The sequence below is a fragment of the Notamacropus eugenii genome, chromosome 4, assembly GCF_028372415.1.
Source record: "Notamacropus eugenii isolate mMacEug1 chromosome 4, mMacEug1.pri_v2, whole genome shotgun sequence".
NCBI classification, from domain to species: Eukaryota; Metazoa; Chordata; class Mammalia; order Diprotodontia; family Macropodidae; genus Notamacropus; species Notamacropus eugenii.
In genome coordinates, this window is record NC_092875.1 from 107,654,207 (window position 1) to 107,681,762 (window position 27,556).

General features: G+C 38.2%; 1 protein-coding gene across 2 annotated transcripts in view; it reads left to right on the forward strand.

Annotated features, from left to right (window-relative positions):
- The first annotated feature begins 213 nt into the window (after window positions 1-213).
- The window catches only part of DNAAF11 (dynein axonemal assembly factor 11), a 104,006-nt gene continuing 76,663 nt past the window's right edge, over window positions 214-27,556 (forward strand). For both annotated transcript variants that reach the window (XM_072603043.1, XM_072603041.1), the window contains exons 1-4: window positions 214-307; window positions 17,719-17,886; window positions 23,991-24,068; window positions 25,549-25,721. In XM_072603043.1, coding sequence (XP_072459144.1) covers window positions 298-307; window positions 17,719-17,886; window positions 23,991-24,068; window positions 25,549-25,721 — 429 coding nt within the window. In that variant the 5' untranslated portion in view covers window positions 214-297. The remainder of the gene's footprint in view (window positions 308-17,718; window positions 17,887-23,990; window positions 24,069-25,548; window positions 25,722-27,556) is intronic.

Here is a 27,556-nt window from a genome sequence, read left to right on the forward strand (position 1 = left end):
CTGTGCACCCCACCTTTTAAAATGAATAAATACACTATCTAGGATTACAAAGGAAAACAATTAGTTTTCAAAACATTAAAAAAAAAAGCCCATGTAAGAACTCTTGTACTAGATCTCCTTCCACAACACTCAATAAACTCACCTACAACTTCACTTCCAGCTACCTGGCTCCGCCCCCGCTCAGCCCTTCGCGTTCTGAGAAGGTGGGTCCCGCGCGGCCACCATAGTTTGGTGTTTCCATGGTAACGTTTCTGTAGGCCAAGAGAAGCCTCCCGGTGGCGGAGCGGGAGCAGAACCATGGGCCGCAGTAAGCGCTTCCCACGCTCCTTTCCTTCCCGTTAGACCCCGGCTTTGGGGGCCCAAGGCCTGGGACCCCCACTCCCTCCCTCCGGCTCCTTATTAGGGAGGGGACAGCGCCTTAGGGGCGGGACCAGGAAGGAGTTAAGGCCCCCCCTACCGTCCCCTGCCCCCCTCCCCTCCCCTCTCATCCTCCCCTCCCCCTCCTCTCCACTCTCGTCCTCCCCTCCCCCTCCCCTCCCCTCCCCTCCCCTCTCATCCTCCCCTCCCCCTCCTCTCCACTCTCGTCCTCCCCTCCCCCTCCCCTCCCCCTCCCCTCCCCCTCCCCTCCCCCTCCCCTTCCCTCCCGTCTTCCCCTCCCCTCCCTTCCCCTCGCGCCCTCCCCTCCCCTCCCCTCCCCCTTCCCTTTGACTGTGATAAGTGTCTTCAAGTTATGAAGGGATGGTGTATGGGTTAGAATTATTTTGCTTGGTCGCAGGAAACCAAACTAGGTTTGATTATTTCTTTTGGTTCCTTATTTTATTAGGACCTTATGGCACAGTGGATAGAGTCAGGAAGACTCTTCCTGAGTTCAAATGCAGCTTCAGATACTTCTAGCTCTGTGACCTTGGGCATGTCATTTTACTGTCTTTGCCTCAGTTTCCTCCTATGTAAAACGAGCTACAGAAGGAAATGGGAAACCACTCTAGAATCTCTGCCAAGAAAACCCCCAAAGGGTCATGAAGCATTGGACAGAACCAAATAGAATCCATTTTAGATACCATGTAGGCCATCGTCTACGTTTTACAGAGGGAGAAACTGAGACCCCATCTCTGGACTGAATTTTCACTAACTGCTCCACATGCCTGGAATTCCCTTCTGTTCATCTCCCCTAGCTTGGCTGGCTTCCTTTAAGTCCTAGCTAAAATTCTGCCTTTTTAAAGAAGCCTTCCTTGTCCACTTAATGTTAGTGCCTTCCCTTTCTGATTATCTCCAGTTTATCCTGCATATATTTTGTTTGTACATTGTTGTGTACAAAAGTCCTTTGTTCTTGAGGAACCAAGACATCAGGCAGTCGTCTTGACTTGAAAGTGAGTTGGATTTAAGTAAGACAGGGCTGTGCTTTTGCCTATCATCAGCTTCCCTCTCTCCTCCAGAATCCTCAGGAGTCCAGTGACAACATATAGGTCAGGATGACTGGTGTTGGTACCCTCTTTATACATAGCCTTCTCCTTTAGACTGTGTGCTCCTCAAGAGCATGGACTATTTTTTGCCTTTCTTTCTATCTCCAGGAGTGCATGGCACCTAAAAGGCATTTAGTAATAAATGCTTGTGAACTGATTATCTTATAGGGCTGGAAATACAGTCACTTGTGACCTAATCCATTGCTGAATGGTATGAAAGCTTTAACCTGCTCCATTTTTCTGACCTGGACCAGTTTGCCCCTCAGGTAGCCCTCTTCTCCCTAAGGATTGCTAGGTAGTCTGGATTTTTAACCTTACTGCATCTCAGAACCCCCAGTCTCAATTCACCAGCCTCAACCTCCCCCAGGAGAAGGAAATGCAGCCCTATGTCACCAGGCCTGGTCAAAAATCAATTTGACCAGTCATCTATCTTCTGTCAGAATCTTTTTGCGTGCTCACTATCATCCAGTGTGTCATCAGCTGTCCTTTCTGACTATGTAGCATTTGCAGATTTGAAGAACATGCCAGTACATTTCTTTTATTGTTTTCAATCATGATGCTAATGGATACAACCCTTCAAAATCACATTTTTATAGATAGTCCTTACCTTGCTTGTGTTATCTTTTTTGAGCCTTACAACATGCTTACACAGGTAATATGAGCAGTATTATCACTATTTAGTAGAAAAAAGGACCTGTGGCTAAGAGGTTAACACATCTTCTAAGTCACAGAATCACTGAATAATCAGAGCTAGGAGAAGCATCAGCCCTGAGCAGGAATCCCTTCACAGTATTCCTGGCAAGGTCTCTCAACCTCTACTTAAATAACCCTAGTCTTGGGAAACTCAGTGCTGTATGAGCAACCGTTTCACTTCTTATAGCTCTGTTAAATTATATTGAGGCAAAATAGGTCTTTTTTCCAACTTTCATCCATTTCTCCTAGTTGTGTCAGGGCCAAACAGCCCTTCACCTACTTTAAAAATGTCCTTTTAAGTTTTCTTTTGGTTAGCACATCCAGTTCTTCCCTTTATTCTTCTTATGGTATGGATTCTGATATCCTTCTGATATCCTTCACTGTCCTGATTGCCTTTCTCAAGACACATTTCTCTCATAAAAACATGGTTCCCTGAGGCATACTACAGTGGAACCATAACCTTCCTTGTTCTGGACACAATGCTACTGCAAATACAATTTCAGATCAGAGCACTGCTGCAATTAAAATTCTAGTTTTGATTGAATCCTGGATACAGAGTGGTGGTTAATAAACGCTCCTTGTACCTTAAATGAATAGAAATGACTCATCCAAGGTCACATGGCTATTAAATTGAATACTTGGGCCTCATGACTCCCTATTCATTGGATGATTTCCACTATCTGGATGTCTCTTATTTTCCCCTCTTTATGTTATTTTTCTGTTCAACTCAGCTCCTTTCTGTTTTCCTCTAGCACTGTTAAACCTTTCTTTTCTTTCTCGTTCCCAGCTCATTTTTCTCTAGTCTCTTACTGTTCAGTTCTACCCTAGCTTTTCCCCTTTATCTCTTGGCCCAGTTGCCCTTTCCCTTTCTGTTACAAGGCCTCCTCATGTCTTCTGCCTTTGGCAGTGTCAGCATGGATACCTTCTAGTGAGTTGAATAAGGGAGGGCATCCTTTTCTTCACTTGGCTCTAGTAGTTGGTTTGGAATTGGTCCCTCTTGGCTTACAGATTGAGTTTTCTTTTATGCTTAAGGTGGGTCCACCTTGATTCAAAAACTCTATGCCTCAGTGAAACTTGGAGACTGAACTGAGGAGTCAGTGTTCTGTTGTGAGCAGGGTTGAACCCTCTGCATTCAAAATTGATTCTTGCCATCAGAGTTTTGGATGCAGATAAGATGTTGTCTCACTTTTGGTGGAGAGGCTGAGCAGGTTGGGTTTGATCCTAGCACAAGAGCACATGACTAGGAGAATATGATAACCAGCAGTGGTAAAGTGGGATGGGGGACTTCAGATAGTCCTTTTGGGGTCTTTCACATCGATCTTGTTCTCCTCTTCTGGTTGGCCACAGAAGAGCTATAGCTTCTTGACTTTTCCCTATCCATACTCTTTTTCTTGGCACTTTCAGAGGTGGTATGGCATAGTAAGTGGTCATAGAACTTAGAGCCAAATTGAAATCCCAGCATAGATGCTTACAAGTAGGGTGATCAAGGGCAAGTCACTTATTCTTCCTATGCCCCAATTTCTTCATTTATAAAATGAGGGGTTACATTTGATGGATTCTAAGGTATCATCCGCCTCTTAAATCCATGATTCTTTCCTCATGTGGATAAAGGAGCAGCGAGGAGAACAGGTGGCTAGAAAGTTACCCTTTGGATTGGCCCAGATGGCCAACAGTTCAGTTCCTTTTTCTCTGATGGGATTTAGAAATCTGCACGACTTTGTCTTAGGTATGCCAATTTGACCTAGGAGAGTTAATTTGTTGTCATCCTCCTTTCAGGAATAAAAGTACATCTTATGTTTTTTGCGTTATTAAGTATTGTACTTTTATTACATAGGAATCATTTCTGAAGATGAATATTTAGCCAATAATTTCCCCTTGTATTCCATATGCTTGATTATTAGCAGAACATCTTTCTTACTTTTGAACAAGGTTATGCCCATTTTGTGGGTTTCTCATACCAGGTACTTTCATATTCAGTGCCTGCCTGGAAGATCCCAAGAATGGCCTTCAGAAGATTTAAATGCAAGATCTGCTTAGAGTAGTAGGAAGTCATTTCCATTCTTTCCCGTTCTAGCCTCTCATTAGGGTTAATAATACAGGCCATTCTCTCCCTGCCAAACTTCTCTTACTTTATCCCTATCCTGTCTCTTCTCTCTTTACCTCTCTCTCCAGGACCATTTTCTTTGTTCTCTGTTCTTACCGCAGATACCTGCTAGTCTACCTACCAATGATCATGTCTCTAGATCTCTCCTTGTCATCCTGACAGCCTCATCCTGTTTTGCTTCTCTCCTAGGTCTTTCTGTCCTTAGCTTCATCCCAGCCTCTCTCCTCCCTCACCAGTCCCTGTTCCAGTTCTTATCCCTACACTCTTTATAACAGAGCTCCTTTAGTCTCTCCTTACAAATTTTCTTGTTGCTCTCCTACTTTATTTCCCAGGAAAAGATGTAGGGAATTTTGAATTTTGGGTTTCAGGGAAGGCAGCAGAGAGAGGGACGGGTAGAGTTACTGTTTGAATGCTGTCAGTATTGACCAGCCCATAGTGGTAGAAACTTGGTGAAGAACTAATTCTTGTGCTCTCTTTCACTTTCACATATTCGTTTTTAATTTGTTTATTTCAATTCACTGATTTACTTAGTTTTAGTCTCATAAAATGAAAATGTTGTTTGTTTTATAAGGCTATTACACACAGCTGGGAAGGGAGTAGTTGATCAGAGAATCAAGAGTCCTGGAATTCTAGAGCAGGAAGTGACTTTAGGGAATGAGTTCATATCCCACTTCCAATACTTGCTACTTGTGTGACCTTTGGCCTCTGTTTCCTTTCCCATCTACTTGTACTAGATGAACTCTGAGTTGCCTTATAGCTCTAGCTCATAAAGTTACTTAACTTCTCTCAAACTGAGGCCATGAAAGGCAAAAAGACTTTCTGTGGTCGCTAAGTGGCAAAGCAGGACCAGATCTCAGGTGTCTTCATTTTTCTGGTTCTTAGCAGAAATAGAAGGAAGAGTCATGTGAGTCCTTTTCAGCCCATCTTACACATAAGATCATGAGGATCACTTCCCCCATGTAACACTTCATCTCATGCTTATAAATGAATGAATGAAATGGAATGCCTACTAAGCTGTGGGGCTGACTACACATAGAAAAGCAAAAGACAATCTTTGATCTCAAGGAGCTCTCATTCTAATGAGGAAGACAACTCATACAGAAGATTTCAAATGGAAAGATCCCATGGTCCTGAGGGAATAGCGAATGGTAATGCAGCTTTAGTGTTTCCATGGATAAAATACTTGTTTCTGATTTCAAATCATTTGACAGCACCAAGGACTGTGCTGCTGAGAACTTTTATTTTTGTGCCTATCCATGGTGGCCAGGGAAGTGGGGGCTTCAGCACCTGCAGAAGTGGTTGCTAGCTTGAATTTCCCTGAGTGGTTGCTTCTCTGGATGATGGCATAGGAAGGGGGCACTGGCATTCTGGGGAATCGAAGGGCTTTCCTGCCTAACAGTGGCATGATCAGTAGTTGGTGATGCAGGTGGGCTCCGACTGCATAATGATTGTTTCCCTCAATTTTAGTAACTGCCATATGAGAATTATTATTAACAGATAGTAAGTTTATAAAAAAAGATACATTTTCATGTGGGGTATACCAGAAATCTTAATGTAGCTTTATGCTTTAAAAGCTTTTAAGTTCTCTGTGAGACCTTTGGGTAATCTTGTATATTTAGATAATCTGTTTAGTATATAAACAAAAGTATTACCTAAAGAAAATTATTAATCAGATAAACTTCACTCCATATTTTGGATTAGTATTCAAATTAGGGTCTTTTAAAAATATTTTCTGGCTCACAAAAATTACTCCTACAGCTTTATGTAATCTTGTTTGCCTTTGTTTTTACTGTGTAACTTTACACAAATGCTGAAGATACCTTTTAATTTTAAAATAGGCTCAAAACTGGAAAATCTCTGTTCTGTTTTATAATTACCTAGTTGTCTAATGAAGCTACTTTAGATAAATGCAGTGAGGTTTTCAGCAAAAGAAAACACTTTGTGCTCTGTACTAATTTTAAGAAATCAATGTGAGAGGCAAACCAATATTCTCCTGATGATGCTGTATAACTGTGTCAGAAAATTCCATGAACTGAGAAAAATCAAAGCAAAATATCAGGGGTCTAGAAGGGCAATGGAAAAGCACATGGTGGTTGTAAAACAGGTTATAGCATTATGACATGAAACGTAGGATAAAGACAAGAGTATGTGCGAAAGAAAGAGTAACAGGGTTGGTCACAAGTTGAGAGTTTGGGGACAGATGGCCTTCAGAGAGTTCAGGAATCATAGAAAGTTCACCAGCATGGGGGATCTGCTCTGATAACTTTATGGCAGGCCCTGACTTAGGACATTTTAGCATGGGCTGGTGGGAAGGGCTTGTTATCTGCCTCTTTTGGGGAGGCATCCGGGAGGCCTTTGGTATCTTAGATCCATGCATGTACGTAAAGAACCAGAAAGCCTGATGGGCCTGAACAAGCCCAGGACTCAAGATCCTCAGGAACCTGGAACATAGCAGGCCATTTAGCAATACTTGTTGATTAATATGTGAATCGAAGAAAACCCTTTCATTTCCCTGGGCCGCAGTTTTCTATGTAAAATGAAGATGCATTCCTTGCAGCCCTGGCAGTGTTGAGTCTGGGGATCAGATAAAATTATATATTTATTTTAATCTAGCTAGACCAGTGATTTCACCAGGGTGGGGATTTCCTGGTATGGAAGCTCCCACTTCCAGTGCAGATCCCCTACTTGTCTATTTTCACTTAGAGTTTTAGAGAATTACTTGATACTGGGGAAGTTGGATATCTTTGTCTAGGGTCACACAGCCAGTATGTTTTAGAGGGGGAACGTGAACCCAGCACGTCTTTGTAAGGCTGGCCATTTATCCATTCTACTATGCAACTTCCTAAGATAATACAGTCTTAGTGCAGCTTGAAGTTTTTGACTTGATAGATTCTTGTTATTAAATATTCATGTAGTACATATAAATTTTGAGATCTATTCCAACTTAGAAGTGATTCCTATTAACTAGTATAAAGTAGTCAGTCTATAAGCACCTACTATGTGTAAGGCACCGTTTAGGCTCTGGGGAATACAAAGGCAAAAAAATAATCTCTTGCCCTCAAGGATTTCACAGCCTAATGAGGGAGACAGCAAGGAAATAAATATGGGCCAACAAGATATACACAGGATAAATAGGAAATAATCCACACAGAGAGGCAATACACCGGAATTAAGAGGAATTGGGGAAGTCTTCCTGTAAAAAGTAGGATTTTAGCTGGGACTTGAAGAAAATCAGGGAAACCAGGAGGCAGAAAAGAGGTCGAAGAGCATTCCAAGCAAGGGGGACAGCCTATAAAAATGCCTGGCATCCAGAGATGGAGTGTCTTACTCTTGGAGCCACAGTGAAGCCATTGCCAGTGGGACAAATAAGGTGTAAGAAGACTGGAAAGTTAATAGGAGGGGGTACTAGGCTATGAAGGGCTTTGAGCTTCAAAGAGAAAATTTTATATTTGATCCTGGAGGGGGAGTGAGGTAACATGGTTTGACTTGCATTTTGGGAAAATCACTTTGGCATCTGAATGGAGGATGGACTTGCATGAGGAGAGACTTATGTCAGGGACACCAACAATCAGGCGTTTGAAATAGTCCAGCCATGAGGAGATGAGGATCTGCACCTGGGTGCAGTGTCAGAGGAGAGAAGAGGGCATATGCTAGAGATGTTGCAAAGGGGAAACCAACAGGCTTTGTCAACAAATGAGATTAGGGAGATGAGAGTGAGGAGTTAAAGATGGCACCTAGATTATAAACCTGGAGACTGGGAGGATGGTGTTATCCTCTATAGTAATGGGAAGTTTGGAACATGTAGAGTTTACAAAGTCTATTTTGAAATGTCTTAACAGGCAGTTGAAGATGTGAGATTGGAGGTAAGCAGAGAGGTTAGGACTGGACAAGTAAATTTGAAAATCATCAGCATAACATAATAATTTAAGCCCAGGGGAGCTGCTGAGATCAACAAATGAAATTGTATAGAGAGGGGATAGAAGAGGGGATAGGAAAGACCCTGTGGGATACCAGATTTAGTAAATGTACTTGCAATAAAAATCCAGCAAAGGAGACTGAGGATAGGAGTGAAGAAAGTAGATGGTGGGAGTTGGGGGAACCGATTCAAGGCTAAAGCTTGACTAGGGGCAATCAGGAATGATAAAGGGGCAGTGACTTTAGAAGAAAATAATGTAGACTTGAACTAGTTCATTAAAGGGTAGAGATGGGGAGAGGAGGAGAGAATGGCTAGCTCGGGGTGATGCCCAGGGAGAGAATTGAAGGGCTGGTGGTCATAGTGTAGATAAAGAGCAAAATTTAGTATTGAAAGGGAGAGGGAGAGGGAATGATGAGGGAATTTCAGAGTTCATAAACATGGTGCATTTGTGAGTGATGGCCAGATGAAGGGTATGACCCTCTTTGCCTGTGGGGTAGAGGGGGAGGACGTAAGAAATGAATAAGTTGAGGAACTGGGAGGTTAGAGAGTGGAGTAATGGAAAGAAAGCTGGATTTGGAGTCAGGTGACCATGGTATGGGTCCTGTCTTTGATCCTTAACTATATGTGACATTTATTCTCTCTGGGCTTTCTTTTTTCTTAACCTGTAAAAAGAATGGTGTTGGATTAAAGTTACTTCCAGGTCCCCTCTCTAGCTTTAAATCCTGTATAATCCAATGACCTGTGTTCAAATCTTGGATCCTAAACTTATTAGTTGTATACCTCCTTCAATCCCAGTCTTTTCATCTATAAAATGGGAATACTAATATCTGCATCATTTATTTCACAGGGTTATTCACCTTACAAACCTTAAAGTGCTACAGAAATAAGTTATTATTATTAGCAATGTAAGAACAACAAAATTTTCTTCTTTTGATAGTATCAAAATACTTATTGGTACAGTGGATCTAGGATAAGTTCAGTAGTTTTTCCAAACCAAAAGCTCAAAAAATTGAGGATATTGTTGCAGTTGACCTTTGATTTCTAGGACTAGCAATTGGCCCTGTTTCAAAAGAACAAGAGACTTTTGCTTCAGATACATTATTATGTAATGCAGACCTACCATGATTCCTGCCTTCCCCTCCCGCTTTTGCTCACTAGAACTGATAGACTCTACTATGTATTGCACTTCAAAGTGCAAACAAGAACAAAGATTACATTTCTCTAAAAAATTCTTTAATTTATTTTCAATAAGTTGTCCTACATTATTCTGAAACAGATTTTATGGCTTTTTAAAATTCCTATTTTGGTTATATTTGTCTGCACGTGTTGCCAAATCATGGGACCATGATACTCTCGTTTATCTGTAAGATGCATCTGTAAGATACACTTTTTAAAAGTATTATAACAAAACAAATTAATACTGGTAAAGGACTTTGGCATTTTCAATTTTTTTTTTTAGTCCAGAACTAAAAAAAACAGTTGTTTCAGTCCAGTGATTTCATTAGCATGGGAGACACTAAATGTGGAAATGCCTTGTCAGAGGCAGATTAGTAATTCAGCAGTAACTATTAATTTTAAAGTTACCAGGAGACATTCAGAGGCTGAGTTATATGTTCATGGCTAGGCAGCTATTATGTATATAAGGCAGAAAATATTCTGCTTAAATTAATAATGTCAAATAAGTGTTTCTTAGAATTGTAATGATCCAAATTTGCCAGTGGTCATATATGACAGTTTGAAATGAGTAAACAAGAAAAAAAAATTGAAGACATAAAGACTCAAAACACAAAGTAGTCCAGGATTCTTAATAGAGGAAGAAATAGACCAAAGTGCTATACTAGCCCCTGGAGTCAATACTATATTATTCCCAGAAGAAAAATTTAAATTTGCTTCAATATAAGATGTTTAAGAAAGCCAGAAAGTATGGGTCACATTTTAGAAAGATGATAACATTCTTATAATAAAAAGTATTGGTTGTTAAAGCATTATGCCTCAGTTACGTGCACAACTTAGTCATTTAGGATATCTCATTCACTAGTGATGCTGAAAGAGGGATTAGCTGTATGTACAGTAGATAAGTCTGAGACAGTCTGCTTGTTCCAGTACCCACATAAAGAAAGTGTATGTAAGCATAAAAAACTGAACATCCTCAAAGCTTTCACATTCTTCTCTCTCTGTAACATTCACAGAATTCCTGTTTTATTCCCTTTGGCTCTTTTAGAAGAAGCACTCACTGGGGATAGCTGTTTATGGTGCTTAGAATTAATTGCCTTTTTATTTTCTATCTGCCATTAAATGTAGAGAATAAGGAGTGAACACTAACCCCCACTTAGAAGCCACCAGGTCTTTGGCCCAGGGATAGAAACACTTCTGAAATATGCTAAGACAAAATGCAGGTAGAGTCCAGCCAACATCAAAGAGCAGAAACTGAAAAACTCTCCTTTTCCTTTTTCATTTTCCCCATTTTTTTCATCTTTTATGCCCTCACATGTCAGTGGCCTCAATCCCTTTGAAGGACTGAAATAATAATTTGAAAATAAGTCTCTTTTGATAAGGTTGAATTGGATTTCTCGATAGGACTCTCTGCTGAAAGGGGTAAATATTTGGGGAAAATACCCCTAATATCCCTGTCCTTTTATTTAATTAAATCCATGAAAATAAGGAGGATTATGACAGGGCAAATCTTCAATGACTTTACTGGATCCATATGTGTCCTGGGGCTTTGATGTTTTAAATAAAAAAAAAGTGAAATTCAGTAATTTTTGTGAAACCTTTTCAACATTCTGTTTTGCTTTGATCCTTTCTATTTTTTGCATTAAATAATCCTGTGAGGTCAAGTTAACATTTCTGAGATTTGGCTAAATGGTTTCTCAAAAGTTCAGATCTGGAAGGAGGAAACGTGTGATAATTTATGAAAATGTTTAAAGGTCGTTTATCTTTCTGGTGTTGCTATTGTTTAAGTTCAGTTCACGCAAGTTTTATCAGGGTTCTCTGAAACCACCCCTTTCATCATTTCTTATTGAATAATAGTATTCCTTTACAGTCATATACTATAATTTGCTCCCTTGGTTTTTAGTTTTTACCTTGACTAAAAGAACTACTGTAACTATTTTTGTACATGAGAACTTTTACTCTATTGTGATCTGTCTGGGGTATATGCCTAGCAGCGACATGGTTTAGTAACTTTTAGGGTTTGGTTCCAAATACCTTTCCAAACCCTTCTGACTGAAAGGTGATGAATTTAGGATATAGTATGAGACATACATATTTTTGGACATATCTGATGAGGAAATTTGTTATGCTTGGTCTGTATATTTGTTATAAGGGTTTTTTTTGTTTTGTTTTTTCCAATGGTGGGAGGTGGAAGGGAGAGATAAAAGATTTTTAATTGAAAAAATTAAATTAAAAATAATTTACAAAAATGATTTTTGTTAAAGAATTTAACTGTTCTAAGTTATATGGATAAAATTATAAGATGCCTTCAGATTAAAATTGTGAAATACTATCATTTTCCAATTCCATGTAGGTATTCAGGCATATTTCTTCTAGCAGAATCTGTTTTTAGAACTAATGTTTGCCATTACAGAAAAAGCTATGTTGTGAAACAATTTTCAGAGGTGCTGTAAAATGGTATGCTACAGAAGGCTCTGGCTTAATATAGTATAGTTCAGAACAGAACCACTGGGAAATTCCAGATTTTCACAGTTCTACCTTGCTCTGTGATTTTCCATTTTCTTTTAATCTATTTTAATTATGTATTACTACTGTTGTTGGGTGGTCTTTTCCCTGCTGTGTAAGTGAGCATTTAAAAAAGCCACACCTTTTGTCTTTGTGAAATCTGCAGTTTGTGCTTTTTTTCTGTGGGATGGCAGTCAAGGTGGGGGAGTTCCTGTTGCCATAGATTTTGTTTTCTCAAATCTTTGACCATTACTGCTACATAAAGCCATTTACTTCTGTGTATAAACTTGGTAGGGCATTCACCTGAAACCTCATGATAAGCCTTATTCCACAAATTGATAGCTAATCAGTTGTCAGTTTATTCAAGTTAGCCCTGTTCTCACCAAATTCTTTGAGTCCATCTCATGGTAATATACTTCTAGAGGCAACAGCCCTGGAAGATCTTGACTTAGCCTTTACTACCCTTGACTCATTCCTACGACTGAGAAGTCTGCTTGCTTCTGAGAATTTTCCTGAGGTTTATTGCATGTTAATAAGAAAATGTTGTCAGCTCTAAGTTGGCTACAGAAGAATCTTATTCCTCATATTCCATCAGATGCTCAGTATGGTCTTAGATCTGGGATGGTGTTCCCAAGGAGTTTTTAGGATGAAAGATATTATGAGAATGATCTTAATTATACAGAGTGAATGTTGACACATGCCATTTCCTGGTAGATGATCTTCTGGTCAAGAGTAAAAACCTTGGTAATGAAGTGAGCTTAGTTTTAGAATTTAAAACCTATAAAGTTCCCTAGTTTCACTCAACATAGAATTGGTTCTGAGGACCTTCACTCAAATGCCTTTCATCAGTCACACTATGCCTATACCTTTTGAGCATATATGTGCTCAAAAAATTGCTGCCTCTTTCTTTACCTTCTCTGTCATGCTTGCCTTTACATTCTCCCTTATTCACTTATAACCATACTCTACTTCATCGTAACTAAATATATCAAGGAGCTGCACCTTAGGTTGTCATAGCAAACAGTGATCTCTAGTGTTAGACCATCTTAAAGGTAGAAGTGTTTTTTATAGTCAGGGGAGTAGTCAAGATTGTAGCTGGCTGTATTGTCCCTGGATTGCCTTTCTCTAGGGTTTCTCAACCCTAAAATATCATTTGTCTAATCAGAATCATAGTTTTATGACTTGTAGTATTTGATTCAAATATCTGGCTGTTGGTTAGTCCATACATGTCATTTTTTGTTACAGTCTTGCTTTTTCAACTCTATATTATTTTTTTTATAGAAATGAAAAGTAAGAGAAAAGGCACCTTTTTATTTATCTTGTATAACGAAGGAATGATATGAAGTTATCTCTAAACCACTATTATGCCATAGCACCCTTTTCATTTGTTTCTCAAATATCTCATTTTAAGATGATTTAATTATTTATTGATAGGACCTTTTCAATTTGTCCACATTCTTCCCGATACGTTGACTCTAAAGTGATAAGTAAAATTTTGCTAAATTTGAGATGTGCTCCTTTTTTTTCTTTATAAACCTGGAAAACATGGTTATTCTATGTTAATATAGCATCTTTAATTTCTGTCCATTTATCCTTTCCATTGTATCATGACTTATTTCAATAATATCATTCATATTCTGATTCTTGTCTTTAGCTATGAAAAGCCTTATCTTTAGTCTCATTGAGTCCTTTAAAAAAAATAAAACAACTGAAACCAAACCACTTCTCTGTTTTCCTGGATCAGTGACAGTCTGGTAGTATATATTAGAGTAGTGGTGTTTGGCCAATCTCATCTTCATAGGTTCTTTAATTGATGAAAGCTGTATTCTACTGGAAGTTGAGGCAAGTATTAGAAGCTTAATAAGACTTAGGGCACTGAAGACAATTCCTTTACAGCAATATAAAGAATTTTCTTAATGTTCTTAATGACTGTCACATATACTCACTGAGAGTAGTAAAGAACCCATGCAACAGCTCAGTCCAATTAATGTTTTTCTTGCATTTGACATTTGGGAGTGTTACTTATGACAGTTTAATAGTATTCTATTGAATCACCAATACTGTTTCATACATCAGTAATGATGCATCTTTTTGAAGCTCCCTCCACGAAAATTTATCATCTTAATCTACCTATTAGTTCCTAGTTCGTTCTTTACCCTTGGCTCCCTGGTCTCCTTGTTCTATCACTACTTATTCTTTTCCAGACTTGGTTACTCAAAACATCTGCCTTCTCTGCTCCCATTCATATGCTGCTAAATGCAGCTGGAGGAAGTAATTTAATTGCACGCAGATGAAGTCTGCTACAAATTTATCTTGTTTAATCTCAGTGGAACTCTCAGTGCTGTACACTAATACTTTTCCTGAACTACTCTGGCATAATCCCCATAGCTCTCCTTGATCACCATCACCATTTCTAGACTTTCTAACCACTGTCATCATTTAGTAATCTCTCCTCCTTTGAGGTTCATGCAATCCATATTTATCACCCAATCAAGATGTATATATACATATCTGTATCTATAGCTATCTGTCTGTCTGTCTATCTATCTATCTATCTATCTATCTATCTGTCTGTCTGTCTGTCTGTCTGTCTATCTATCTATCTATCTATCTATCTATCTATCTATCTATCTATCTATCTATCTATCTATCTATCTATCTAACTTAATGCCCAGAAAACTCCTTCCATCCTCAGTGAATATAATGCCAGTTCATATTCTTTATCTCCATCCCAATTCCTGCCCTCATTGTTGCAGAATTCCGCATATGTAATGATATTCCCCCAAACACCCTAACTGCCCAGTTCTTTGCTATACTAATTTACCACAGTCTAGTTTTCTATTCCATCTGAGTTAAATACAGATATGGTAATATACTTGGTCTTCCTATTACCCAGAAGTATATTTCCATGTATATAAACTCTAAAATTGTTTAGATCACAATCTTTTATCATTGTATCTTTCCCTCCCTCTGCCTTGTGACCACTGAACTTGTTCATCATTCTCAGTGTAATGTCTGGTTTCTCCAGCCATCAGTTTTTTCCAAGGCAATCATGCCTGTACTGGCTATACTTTCTTTTTCCCATTTGGAACCGTTGGTGAACCAGTTTAACTCTATACTATCTTTTACCCTGGAGTCTCTTGTCCTTTTATCCTGTTCCTGATCTTGCCTTGCCAAACCCTATCTTTGGATTACTCTCACCATCTTCTATCTTTGCTCCTATTTATATGTTATTGAACAAAGCTGGAGAAAACTCACAAAATTACATTGATTAGATTCACTTCAAATTTATGTTATATAGTCTCAACTGAGTCCTCATTGCAGTGAGGCAATCTTTAACACCTTCCTAATTTATTCCCTTTCCCACCCACCACAGCAGTTATTCCAAAACTTTTCATCCCACCTCAAGCTTCCAGTGGCACCCGCTTCCACCACCACCTTAATGGAGGACCTTGCTTAATACTTAACTGAAAATATTGAGACCATTTGCTAAGAACCTCTTCTTCTCTTTCTTCCATTATTAGCTATCTTTTCACACTCTCTCTTCCCACATCACTGTTTCACATGAAGTTTCCCTTCTTGCCAAGTCAATCCCTTCTCCATGTATCCTTAACCTCAATCCAGCCTTTCTGTAGCAACTTGCTCACCCTGTCCCCATTATCCTTGTTCTCATTAATTTTCTCCCTCTCTCTGGCCTGCAAATGCTCTCACCTATCTCTTCTGCCCCCATCCTTAGAAAACATTTACTTGATCTGATCATCTGTAGTAGCTCTCATTCTGTATGCTGCCTACCTTTTGTTGCTATACTCCTTGAGAAAGCTGTCTACAATCAAAGCTTTCATTTCCTCTCTTCTCATTTTCTTCTAAACTTTCTGCAGTTTGGCTCCTGACCTCATCATTCAGCTGAAATGCTTTTTCCAAGGTTACAATGATCCTTTAACTGCAAAATCTAAGGGCTCTCCTTCCATCCTTTTTGATCTTTCTGCAGCCTTTGAAACAGTTGACTGTCCTCCTTTCCTGGATACTCTCATCTTTTGTTTTTCATGACTGCTGTCTCTTGGATTTCTTCGTACATGTCTGACCTCTTCCTTCTCAATCTCGTCTCCTAGATCTTCATCTAAGACATGCCTGTTAAATGTGAATGTCTCCTAAAGGTCTGTCTGTGTCCCTTTTCTCTTCTCCCTTTACTCTATCTCTCTTGGTGATAAATACTTCCATGGATTTAATGTTCATCTGTGCAAATGATTCTCAAATCAATTTATCCAACTCTAACCTCTCTCTTGACCTCCAGTTTTGCATCACCAGTTGCCTACTGAATATCATGAACTGGATGTTCCATAAATATTTAAAACTAACTTTGTCCAAAGCACAATTCGTTATTTTTCCTCCTTACCCCTCCTCCTCCTGAACTTTCCCATTTCCATTGAAAGCACTGCCATCCTTCTTGTCACTTGAGCTCCCAAGCTAAGTGTCATCCTCAACTTCCCACTTGCACTTACTGTACCGATGTTCCCATCATCTCACACCTGGACTGTTGTCCTTGTTTACTTTTCTCTGCCTTTCTCTGATTTTCTTGCCCTGGCATCTCTTCCCACTTAAGTTGATCCTTTGCTCAGCTCCCCAAGTAACTTCCCCAAAGTAAGTTCCCCAAAGATCTGATCATTGCCACTCCTCTACTCAGTAAATACCAGTGGTCTCCCTATTACTTCCAGGATCAAATATTAAATCCTGTTTGACATTTAAATTCCTTCACAACCTGGCCCCTTCCTACCTTTCCCTTCTTCTTATACTTGACACCCCTCCTCTTATTCAGTGACACTCATCTTCTTGCTGTTTCTTGCATGACATTCCATGTCCCATCTCCTTGCCTTTCACTGGTTGTCCCCCCATGCCTGGAATGCTCTTTCTCCTCACAAATGTCTCCTGACTTCTTCTCTGGCTTCCTTTAAAAATCATCTCAATTCTCACTTTGTACAATAAACACCTCACCCATCTCAGCCCCACTGCTAGTGTCTTTCCTCTGAGATTGCCTCCCATTTCCTCTGAATAGATCTTGTATGTCTATGGTTGTTTTCTTGTTGGGTCCACCATTGGTGCACGAACTTCTTGAGGACAGGTCCAGTTTTTGCCTTTCATTGTATCTGCAGCACTTGGTGCCTCACAAATAGATAGCTACATTTGTTGGTCTTTTCTTAACCCTCTTTGTTGTCCTCTCTTCAAAGCCCTCTCTAAGCTGCTCCCCTCTCACCATGTGTACTCTGCTCTTCAGACACTTTGGCCTCCTTGCGTTCTTGCTACAAGCTCCTCCATCTCTTGACTCTGTGCTCCTGTGACCAGAGCTCTCTCCCTCCTCCTCGCAGTCTCCAAGTCTCACCTTTTATAAGACGCCTTTCTTGAACCCCCATCATACTGGTGCTTTCCCTCTATCGATTAACTCCAACTCATCTTTCATATTTCTTTTTTGTAAATAGGTGTTTGAATGTTGTCTTCCCCATTAGATTGTGAGCTCCTCAAAATCAGGGACTGTCTTTTGCTTTTTTTTGTTTCCCTAGCAAGTGGCGTTGTGCCTGGTATGTAGTAAGTAGGCATTTGCTAATTGACTGACTGATGATGATGGCATCATATTCACTTGCTCTACAGATCCTAATTTTTCTGTTTCACACAATATCTAACAGTAACTGCTAGGCACCTGTACATTAGTGCTATGTGCTTCAGTTACAATACTCTTCCAGTTCATCTATTTGAGGATTTCTTAAGGGTAAAGAATTGATGTTTTTAGCTGAAAAGTAAGCAATTCCTTTTATAATTCACTAAATAGTAAATCATTTAAAATGAAATATGTATAATAATGACAAATTGTTTTTCAGTTACTGAAGATCTTATTAGGCGAAATGCAGAACATAACGACTCTGAAATTTTTTCGTTGGAGGAGCTCTCCTTACACCAACAAGAAATTCAAAAACTAGAAAATATTGACAAATGGTGTAAGGATTTAAAAATTCTCTACCTTCAAAACAATCTCATTGCAAAAATTGGTAAGTTTTTGATAATTTTCTCTCAATTTTGTTTTAGCATTTTTGAATTGGAAAACTTTCTCAAAGGAGGAATCAATCTTTTATGGAGAATAAAGAATATAACTCAAAGCACAAGCCTAGAGAACTCTTTTATTCAGGGACTGATTACTGAATTTGTTGTCTCCCTTTGCCATCCATTAATCAGTTTAGTTACATGTCATATCTTTCATCAGAGAGTTTGCAAAGATAAAAAAAGAATGTGAATCTCATTTGGCTATTTGTAGCTTTGAGTTTTTGATGTGACTCCATGTAGCTTTGGTAAAAAGTTTAGTTATTAAAAAGGACATGACCCTAATATTAACTGAATGTTTACACCAATTCCTCAGTCTTAGGGAACATGGAGGACTGGGTGAGGCATGGAATGTCAATGGAAATGGTAGCAGTTCTTTGATTCTCATTGTATGCCTTATTATTATGTTTATGTTTATTGCCCAAACAAAGATGGAAATGATGAGAAGAAACTATTATTGGAGTTAATTAGAAGCAGGAAATATTTATTAAGCAGATAAAATGAACTATTTTCTTTTTAAAGATCTACTCAGATGGTTCATTGTGGTATGGAGGTGACTAATTCCCAAAGGTTATGCCAGTATAGGTTCATCCTACTAAAATGCAGAGATTTTTGAATATGGGTTTGGGTTCTGCAGCAGATTTTATGGTAAATATACATACCTACATACATATACACACATATACACCATAATGTGTGTGTATATATATATATATATATATAAAACATATATATACCTATATATCTATATCTATATATCCATATATGTATATATGTATATTCACATACAATATACATATATGTACAATACATATTCTCTTTGCATATGTTTTCTGAATACCAGTGTTTCTAAGTTCAAAGAGGTTTATCATAAGGTTAGTCACTGGGTTGAATTTTTAAATTTATTAGTTTGCCATAGCAACTTAGGATCTTACTGATATACAGAAGGGGATAAGTTGTTTTTTTCTTGATCAACCTTCACTAATAAAATAATAGATCCTTGAAATTGTCATATAAAGTATATGTTAGGGACTTGAGATTAATAGGAAGACAAGTAAAACAGCTTACTTTCTCTCATGAAGCTTATGGCCCAATACAGGAGATCAGATAAGTAGCTAAGCTAAGATAAATGGAATCCAAATTAGAATATGCATACAAAATAGATCAGGTGTGCTATCAGAATATAAATGCACACAGTGAGATTAGATGAGAGAAGTCACTTCCAGCTGGTGGGGTTGGGGAAGGTCTCCTGGAGACAATATTTCATCATGAGTACTCATTATGTCCAAGGCAAGTCATACTGGGGTGAATACATACAAAAGAGGTGGTTGCTACTCTCATGGGGTACACATGTGTGTGAGTTAGAAATATATATATACACAAATTATTACACAGAAAAGTTCATTATTAAATTATAGTGAGGAATGAAATATTTTGTTAGTTCAAGTGAGGAAGCAAGGATTTATATTGAGGTTGAGAACAGAGAAGGCTTGAAATGTCACCTGTGCCAGACATGTTAGCAAATGTGTTGTGGGTTCTATTATTGTAAATACTGACTTATGAGAAAGGTTTTGGGGTTTTGAAGGGTATGGGGTTTGTACAGTGTGAAATTTTTAAATGTGAGTTTTTCTGTTGCTATTGTTATATATGAATAATTTAGAATTGTTTGCTGAAAATTTAGACTTTGCATTCCTTTTTACTAGACATTGAAATCTTCCAGATTTCTTTAGATAATTATTTCAAGGATCTTTACCAGAAATTAGAAGTTATGGCACATAGTTGAATTAAAAGGCTGTACATCAAATCACCAGCCTTTATGCATTGGGACATTGAAGTTTAGTACTGATTGTACAGATTTAAAATAGTTTCTCAGTTTCTTCATTTCCACAGCTGGGTCTTTTAAAACTAATAAATGGTAGCATGCTATACCAAGCCTTTCTAGAATTGTTGAAAAGTTTCAGTTTTTGCTTTCAAATATTTTTAACTACACAAGTTTCTGTTATTTTTCCTGTGCATAATAGGGCTCTTTTCTTAACCCTCTGGAATCTGGTTCTGTTCCCTCTATTCCAATGAAACTATACTTTTAGTGATCATTTCAATCCTGAATCCTATGATAAAGACCTTTCTAATCACCAGAATAGAGCAGTGTTCTATTATTATTATTATTAGTATTATTCATTTTCTTTGACTTTTCTGTGGAATTAACACTCCCCTTGGCTTTCAGGATGTCACACCACCTTGGATTTACTTCTACATCTGTAATTATTCCTGTGTCCCTAACTCACTGTAGCACCAATATGATATTAATAGTGTGTGTAGTGGCTGTGAATATGCCGACATAATTCTGAATTGCAAAATATAAAAGACTCTCCACATGGAAGACAGAGCCAAAATATTTATGTAAACACCAGAAAGCTTAATCTTAACATCAGAAAGCTAAATCCCTCATAGGAACAAAGAAATTTGTACACAATAACAATTCAGGGGGCACCACCAGCCCCAAGCCTTCCTCCTGTCTTCCCACAAAAGAACATTTATATCTTGCTGCCTGCTTCCTCTGTCTCCCTCAACTCTAACTGCTGTGTCCAGCTGTCTCAGCTGCTGTCTCAGCTCTGCTCCATCCTTCCTGCTCCACCCCTTAGGCAAGCTTCTCCCACAGAGTCATGTAACTCTGACTTCCATGTGACTCAAACAGGTCACATGGGCCTGTTAATGAATGGGAAGGATCTTCCCATTTTGCAAAAATACGTTAACAATACACTCACTCTTCTGACTTTCACATATACACAGTCCTTCCCCCATTTTGGATATTGTTCTTAGTTGTCTGCATTTTCTTCCACTATATTTTTTACTTAGGTTGATCTCATCTGATTCCCTGCTTTAGTGTTCACATCCATGTTTGCAGTTCCCACTTTTTGTTCTACAACCCTAATTTATCTCCTGAGTTCTTGTTTTACATTTCCGACAGCCTGCTTGGCATTTCAACTTCAATATTCCACAGTAACTCAACATGTCTGGAAGTCTAACCCCTCATCTTGCTTCCCAAACTGATTCTCCTTCTTAACTTTCCTTTTTCTGTTAATTCACCCTGTTACCCAGGATCAAAACTTGACTTACTTTTGCCTTCACCCTCCATCTCCCTCTATATCCACTTAATTATTACATTCAATTCTATTCCTCTGCCCCTCCTCACTCCTAATGCCTCTTCAATTTCTGTCTTCTTTTCTATTTTCACTTTCAGTGCCTAGTCGAGACCCTCATCACTTTATAGTTTGAAGACCCTCTGTTAGAACCTGTTTGATTTTGAGCAAGTCATGTGCCTTTGCTAGGTTTCAGTTTTCCCTTCTATAAAATGAAGGGATTAGACTAGATGACTTCTAAGATCTCTTTCAGTTCTAAATCATATGTTAAAATAGCCCACTAGTTGGTCTCCCTCACACCTCTAGATGCATTGATGTATCTGTCTTACTTGGTTTATCTCGTGTTCTTCAGAACCCTTCAATAACACTGTCACCTGTAGAGCAGATCTGAAGTTCAGAGGAAGGTTCCTTCAACAAGTTAAGATTTTCCCCAATATGATTGTAACAGCATTTACTCTTAAGTAGTCTGTCTGAAATTGGTTTGAAAGGTACAGAGTTTCTCACTTATTTTGGAATTTTCAAATATCAGTGAAGATATATTAGATTGCAAGTTTTGTCTTCTTGTAGTTCTCAGTAATAGGTGATTGCAATATGTAAGTTAAAAATACTTATACTCATTTATTCATTCAGTGACAACCCAGGCATAAACTCATGTGTTTACTAATTTTAGATAGTTTTTAAGCTGAGAAGCAGTGTAGTAGACAGATTGGACTTAGGCCCAGAACACCTCACTTCCTGTCCTGAGTCCATCATTAACCAAGCCATGGATCGTGCTCTAGTGACAGCACTACCCTGTGCGTCAGTGTCATCATTTGTTGAGTGGGAATAATACTACTTACCCTATTTCTCTCATAGGCTGATTGTACGGAAAGCAATTGGTAAGTCACACAGCCCTATGTAAATGTTAGATAGAATTTAGAAGCTAGGTCTATATGTTTCTAAAACATGTAATTCTGTTTATTGTTCAGGCTAACTTCAGAACAAAATTAAGGTCCATTTTAAAAAAACAGCTTATCTTTTCATTAAGTGAAAAAATATTGTTTACTTTGCTTTATGTGAGCTAGCATACTTTACAAAAAAAATACTGTTGATATTTTCTTAAATGGGAACAATAATGTTTGAAAAATAATGTTTAAACTTGAATTAAGTTATTGTTATATAATAGCTCATTATTTAATATTATTACATTGATAAATGAGGACATTTGTTTAAATCACCGTGATAATGAGGCATAGACCGAGGATCAAAACCCTATGTAGACCATTTTATTTGCTTTGCCCAGTGGTCAGAGATCACAGTCAACTCGTGAAAATGTATGGTATCTCTTACAGTGAGAGGAAATAGAGCATGTGGAGGTGGAACACCCACCCACCATCTTTATTCAAAACCAGTTCAAAGTGTGTACTCTACTCTCATCAAGTTAGTAACTTTAGTTTTGTGCACAAAAAGGAAAAAGACAGCATCTGTTTCCTACCTCAGTGAAGTTAATCTTTCTAAAACACCCACATTTTCATTTTGAAGGTATCACATACTTTCAGGTGCTTAATGAATGTTATAATATAACTTTTGATAACTTTTATGTATTCATTAGAGAAAATTATGTATGGCTATAGGTGCAAACATATAACTAGTGATGTATGTACACATATGATCTAAAAATATAGAATCATAGACTCTTGGCATTGAAAGGGACTTCAGAGGCCATCTAATCCCACCCTTAGTCAAATTATCAACTACTTTCCTGTAATGGCAAGTAAAGCAGGATCTTTTTGTTTTAGTATAATCAAGAAGTATAATGCCTCTATTTGAATGTGACTGAGCAGGATCTTTCCCATCCATTATCAGGCCTGGGAAGATTTGTAAGTAGGTCCATGTCTTCTGTTAATGAGGCACTGGTTCTCAAGGAATGTGATGCCCTCTGGCTCTAAAAAGTATATAAAGACTCTGAAGGTGAGGTTTTATTTGGGAGGTCTAGTTTTTGTAATAAGATTTGAGTGCCAGATGAAGACTGTGGGAAGCCACTAAGGAGCTCCCCGGGCTTTGAGAACCGAGATGTCATGCTTCCCTCTCAGATCAGAAAGCCATCTGTCTGTTGAATTATGGTCAGACAAAGGGAGCCATGTCTGTTGATTACTTTGGGGTTCAGGGTGTCAACTCCCCTGAACTAAGAGAATGATATATGTGCTTGACCAAAGGATTGATACATGTTCTTGATTAAAGTGATGGTTAATCTCTCAAAAGTTGCCTTTCCTTTTACAACTGCAGATCTAAGAACCTATGGTAGCAGGTCCCTCTGTGTATGTTGCGGTGCTTACTGTTACATCTCCCTAGCCACTGGAGTCTAACTTCCACTTGATGACCTGTGATAACTGGGAATTCCTAACATCCAAGGGAGTCTGTGTGTCTTTCTAATGTTATTATACTTTATTAAAGTGCTTTCACATGGTACCTCATTTGAGGAAGTATCTAGTGAATCTTTTTTGTTTATCTTTTGGTAGAATTTTCTAGCTTGATGTTGTCAGGTTAAGTAGCACCTGAAAAGCTCTTGTTATAATTATTAACTTATACCTTTTAATTATGGATAAAGATAGCATGATGTCATAGAGACAGTTCTGCATGTGCAGTCAGGAAGACATAGGTTCAAATCCCACCTCAGAGATTTCCTAGCTCTGTGATCTTTGGCAAAATCATTTAACTTCTACAATGAAGGGGTTGGACTTGGTGAACTCCAAACCTATGATTACAGGTTGGAGTCCCTTGTGACAAGGAATCATAACTCAGCCCCCATCCTTCAGCACATATGCTGGCTGCTGTGACTTCTGAGATTGCTTGATTTGGCCTGTCTGTGCATACCATTTGGTGTGTACAAAAGTTGTTTTATAATAAAAACTAATTTAATTCTTGGTTTATTTCAGAAAATATTAGCAGACTAAAGAAATTGCAATATCTGAATTTAGCTTTGAACAACATTGAAAAAATTGAAAATTTGGAAGGTAAGATTTTTCTCTCCAATGTTGAAAATAAACTAGAAGCATAAAGAAATTTGGTTACTAAGAAAATTTTAGTTATTTAAATACGGATAATTTTTTCACTTTAAGGTATTATTTTTTTACTGGCCTTTCAGTCATGAACCATTACTTTTCATTCCATCTAAGACTTGATGGAGTCTTTCCTGAGCTTCCAAGTTTTTATGTTGTTAGGGGCTCAGTATCAGTTGTAGGACAGACCTAAAGCATGACTTCTTGATCTCTTTCATTCATGGAATCTTTTGAGAGTTTGGTAAAATCTAGCCACCCTTCTTGGAAATATATTTTTAAATGCATAAAATAAAGCACATAAGATTGCAAAAGAAACTAATTAGACTGAAATTGTATTGAAGTACAGTTACCAAATCACTAAAAAAAAGACAGTTCATGCAGTGGCCTGATAGGCCTAGAGTTATGAAGACCTGAGTTCAAATCCAAACTCAGAAACTTAGTAGCTGAGAATGTCACTTAATTGCTGTCTGCCTGATTTTTCTCAGTTGTAAAATGGGGATAATAATAGCACCTGCCTCCCATTTCGGAGGATCAGATGCAGTAATATATGTAAGTGCTTAGCACAGTGCCTGGCACATAGTAGACACAAGATAGATGCTTGCTATTGTTACTTTTAAAATTGTACACCCCTGATTTAGAATCCCTAGAGTTTGGTTGTTATATTTTTAAAAATTGTACATCAAATTTAAGCATACTGAGTAGAATTCGTGATAAAACTATAGATGTGAAAGTCAGCAGGGCTATCCCACCTGACACTGATGTTGTCCATGAAGTGTTTATATAGGAATTGGAGACCCTGTTACCCACATTTGAGAAAAGCTATATGTAAGGAGTGCTTAAAATTTATTTTAGAGATTTCCCTGGAGTTACTATCTTAGTTGGGGATGTTGAATCTAAAGACCTACTCTGGGTAAAATTTGGATTGACTTGATCTGTGTTATGCCAGATTTCTTGTGGGACCCTGGGCCATGGATTATTTGGGGTATTATAGTTATGTATGTTCATTTTTCTGTTTCCCATTGGGTAGTGATTTCAGTGAGGGTAGAAACATAGTGTTCTGCACGCAAAAGACACTAAACGTTTGCTAAAGGAATGAACAACTTTTCACCCCTTGTACCTCACAAATCACTTTGTTTTGCACTCTAATGCATTTGTCATATGTTATGGTGTATTGTAATTATCTGTGTGTTTTGTCTCTCTCAAAGTCTATGAGCTCTTTGAGGTCAGTGATTGTGACTTCTCTATTTACTCTAGCACTTAGTGTGATGGCCTGCTCAAAGGAAATGCTTAATAAATTTAGAAAGTTAACCAGTAGGTAATCAGTGGTTTATAAGTATTATGGCTGTTATTGATACTACACACAAGTACGTACATTCTTTGGTACTTACATTCTTTCCTTACCACTTAGAATTGATTCACCATTTCCCCCTGACAGGATGTGAAGGACTGGAAAAACTTGATCTGACAGTAAATTTTGTTGGAGAATTGAGCAGCATTAAAATTCTTCGGCATAATATACATCTTAAAGAAATTTTTCTTATGGGTAATCCATGTGCAGACTTTGAAGGATACAGAGAGTTTGTGGTTGCCACTCTTCAACAATTGCAAGTATGGATATTTTTCGTGATTCTAGATACTTCAGTACCTTGTCCTAAACTGAGCTTGTTATCTTTCTCCTTAAACCTTTCCATCATCCAAACTTTCCTAATGCTGTCCAGGGCACCACCATCCTCCTAGTCCACCAGGCTCACAACATAAGTGTCATCCTTGACTCCTCACTCTCACCCCACATATCCAATCTGTAGCCAAAGCCTATCAATTTTAGCTTTGTAATACCTCCCAAACATGCCCCCTTCTCCGCTTTGATATTACCACCACCCTGGTGCAGGTCTTTATCACCTCTTACCTGGACTGCTGGTGCATCTGTCTGCCATAAGTCTCTCCCACTCAAGTCTGGGTTTTATTCAAGTGATTTTCCTAAAATGCAGGTCTGACCATGTCTCACCTCTTCTGAGTAAAAACAAACACCAGTAGCTCCCGATCACCTCTGGGATCAAATACAAAATCTTCTGATTCCAAGCTCTTCCTACCCCAGATTCCTTCCTGCCCCTTTGCTCCACTTTTCAAATCTTGTTCTACCTTGTTATACCTTGTATCATGCTATTACCCTCCTTGTCTCACGCCAGCTTCTGGTCTTTGATCCAGTGACACTGGCCTCCTGGGCGTTCTGTTAACAAGACGCTCCACCTTTGGACTCTGCTAGGCCTCCGTACCTGAAATGCTTTCATTTCTCACCTCTATTGCTGGCTTCCCTGGCTTAAGTCCCAGCCAAAATCCAATCTTCTACATAAAGTCTTTCCCAGTCCCTTTATTTCTAGAGCTTTCCCTCTGTTAATTATTTCCTATTTATATAGTTTGTGCATATTTGTTTACTTGCTGTCTCCCTTATTTGTTTGCATGACACTTGAGGGCCGGAATTGTCCCTTTGCCTTCATTCATTCATTTGTTCGTCTGTTCATTTATTCATTCATTTATAAATACATATATCAATATTTACATATAGATATATAAATGCCTATCTATTTGTGTTTTTATTTGTTTACAGTATCCCCAGCACTTAGCGTAGTACCCTGCATGTAGTAGGCATATAATACTTTTTTTATTGACTTACAATCACATAAAAATTCCAAAATTTAAAAATTAGAGTAATGCTAAATTTGTCTAGTTTCACCAGTGGATAAGATCTTCTGCATAGGTGGGTCATGTAGATAACTGAAGCTTATTTAAGGACTGAAACTTTTTTGTATTTTGACAGTTTTTATGGGAACCATTCAAAAGGCAGTACATATTTCCCTGCTTTATTAAATATAATCTAATAAACATAATTTGACTTTTTCTTAATGACATAGCATCAATATCATTTTTGTGAATTATTACACTATATTGCTCTGAGAGATTATTGAAGTTTTCAGGGTTTTTTAATTTGTATACTAACTAGTGCCAGACTTACAAATCTGTAGATGTCGTTGTTTGACCTTTGTGCTCCAAGAGGACCAAAATCATTGTCAGGGTCCTTGTACAGTGTGTCTGGCTGTGGCTAATCATACCACTGCTGGCTTGGAAAGCTCTGCCACAGGTTGGACACAAGCAGTCCACATGACCATTTAGGAGGGTCTGCAAATGCATTTTTAGATAGAATTGTTCTGTGTCTTTTAGTAATGGTTCTTTTTTATGAATATTCCTCTGCAGTGGGTTTCTTTTTTAATTTTTAATTTATTTTTAAAATTCATTTTTTAAAAAATTCTGAGTTCCAAATTGTCTTTCCTTCCTGCCACCCTCCCCCATTCATTGAAAAGGCAAGTGAAGTCATGCAAAACATATGTCCATGTTAGTCAAACAAAACAAGAAAAATAAAGTGAAAAAAAGAATGCTTCGATCTGTAC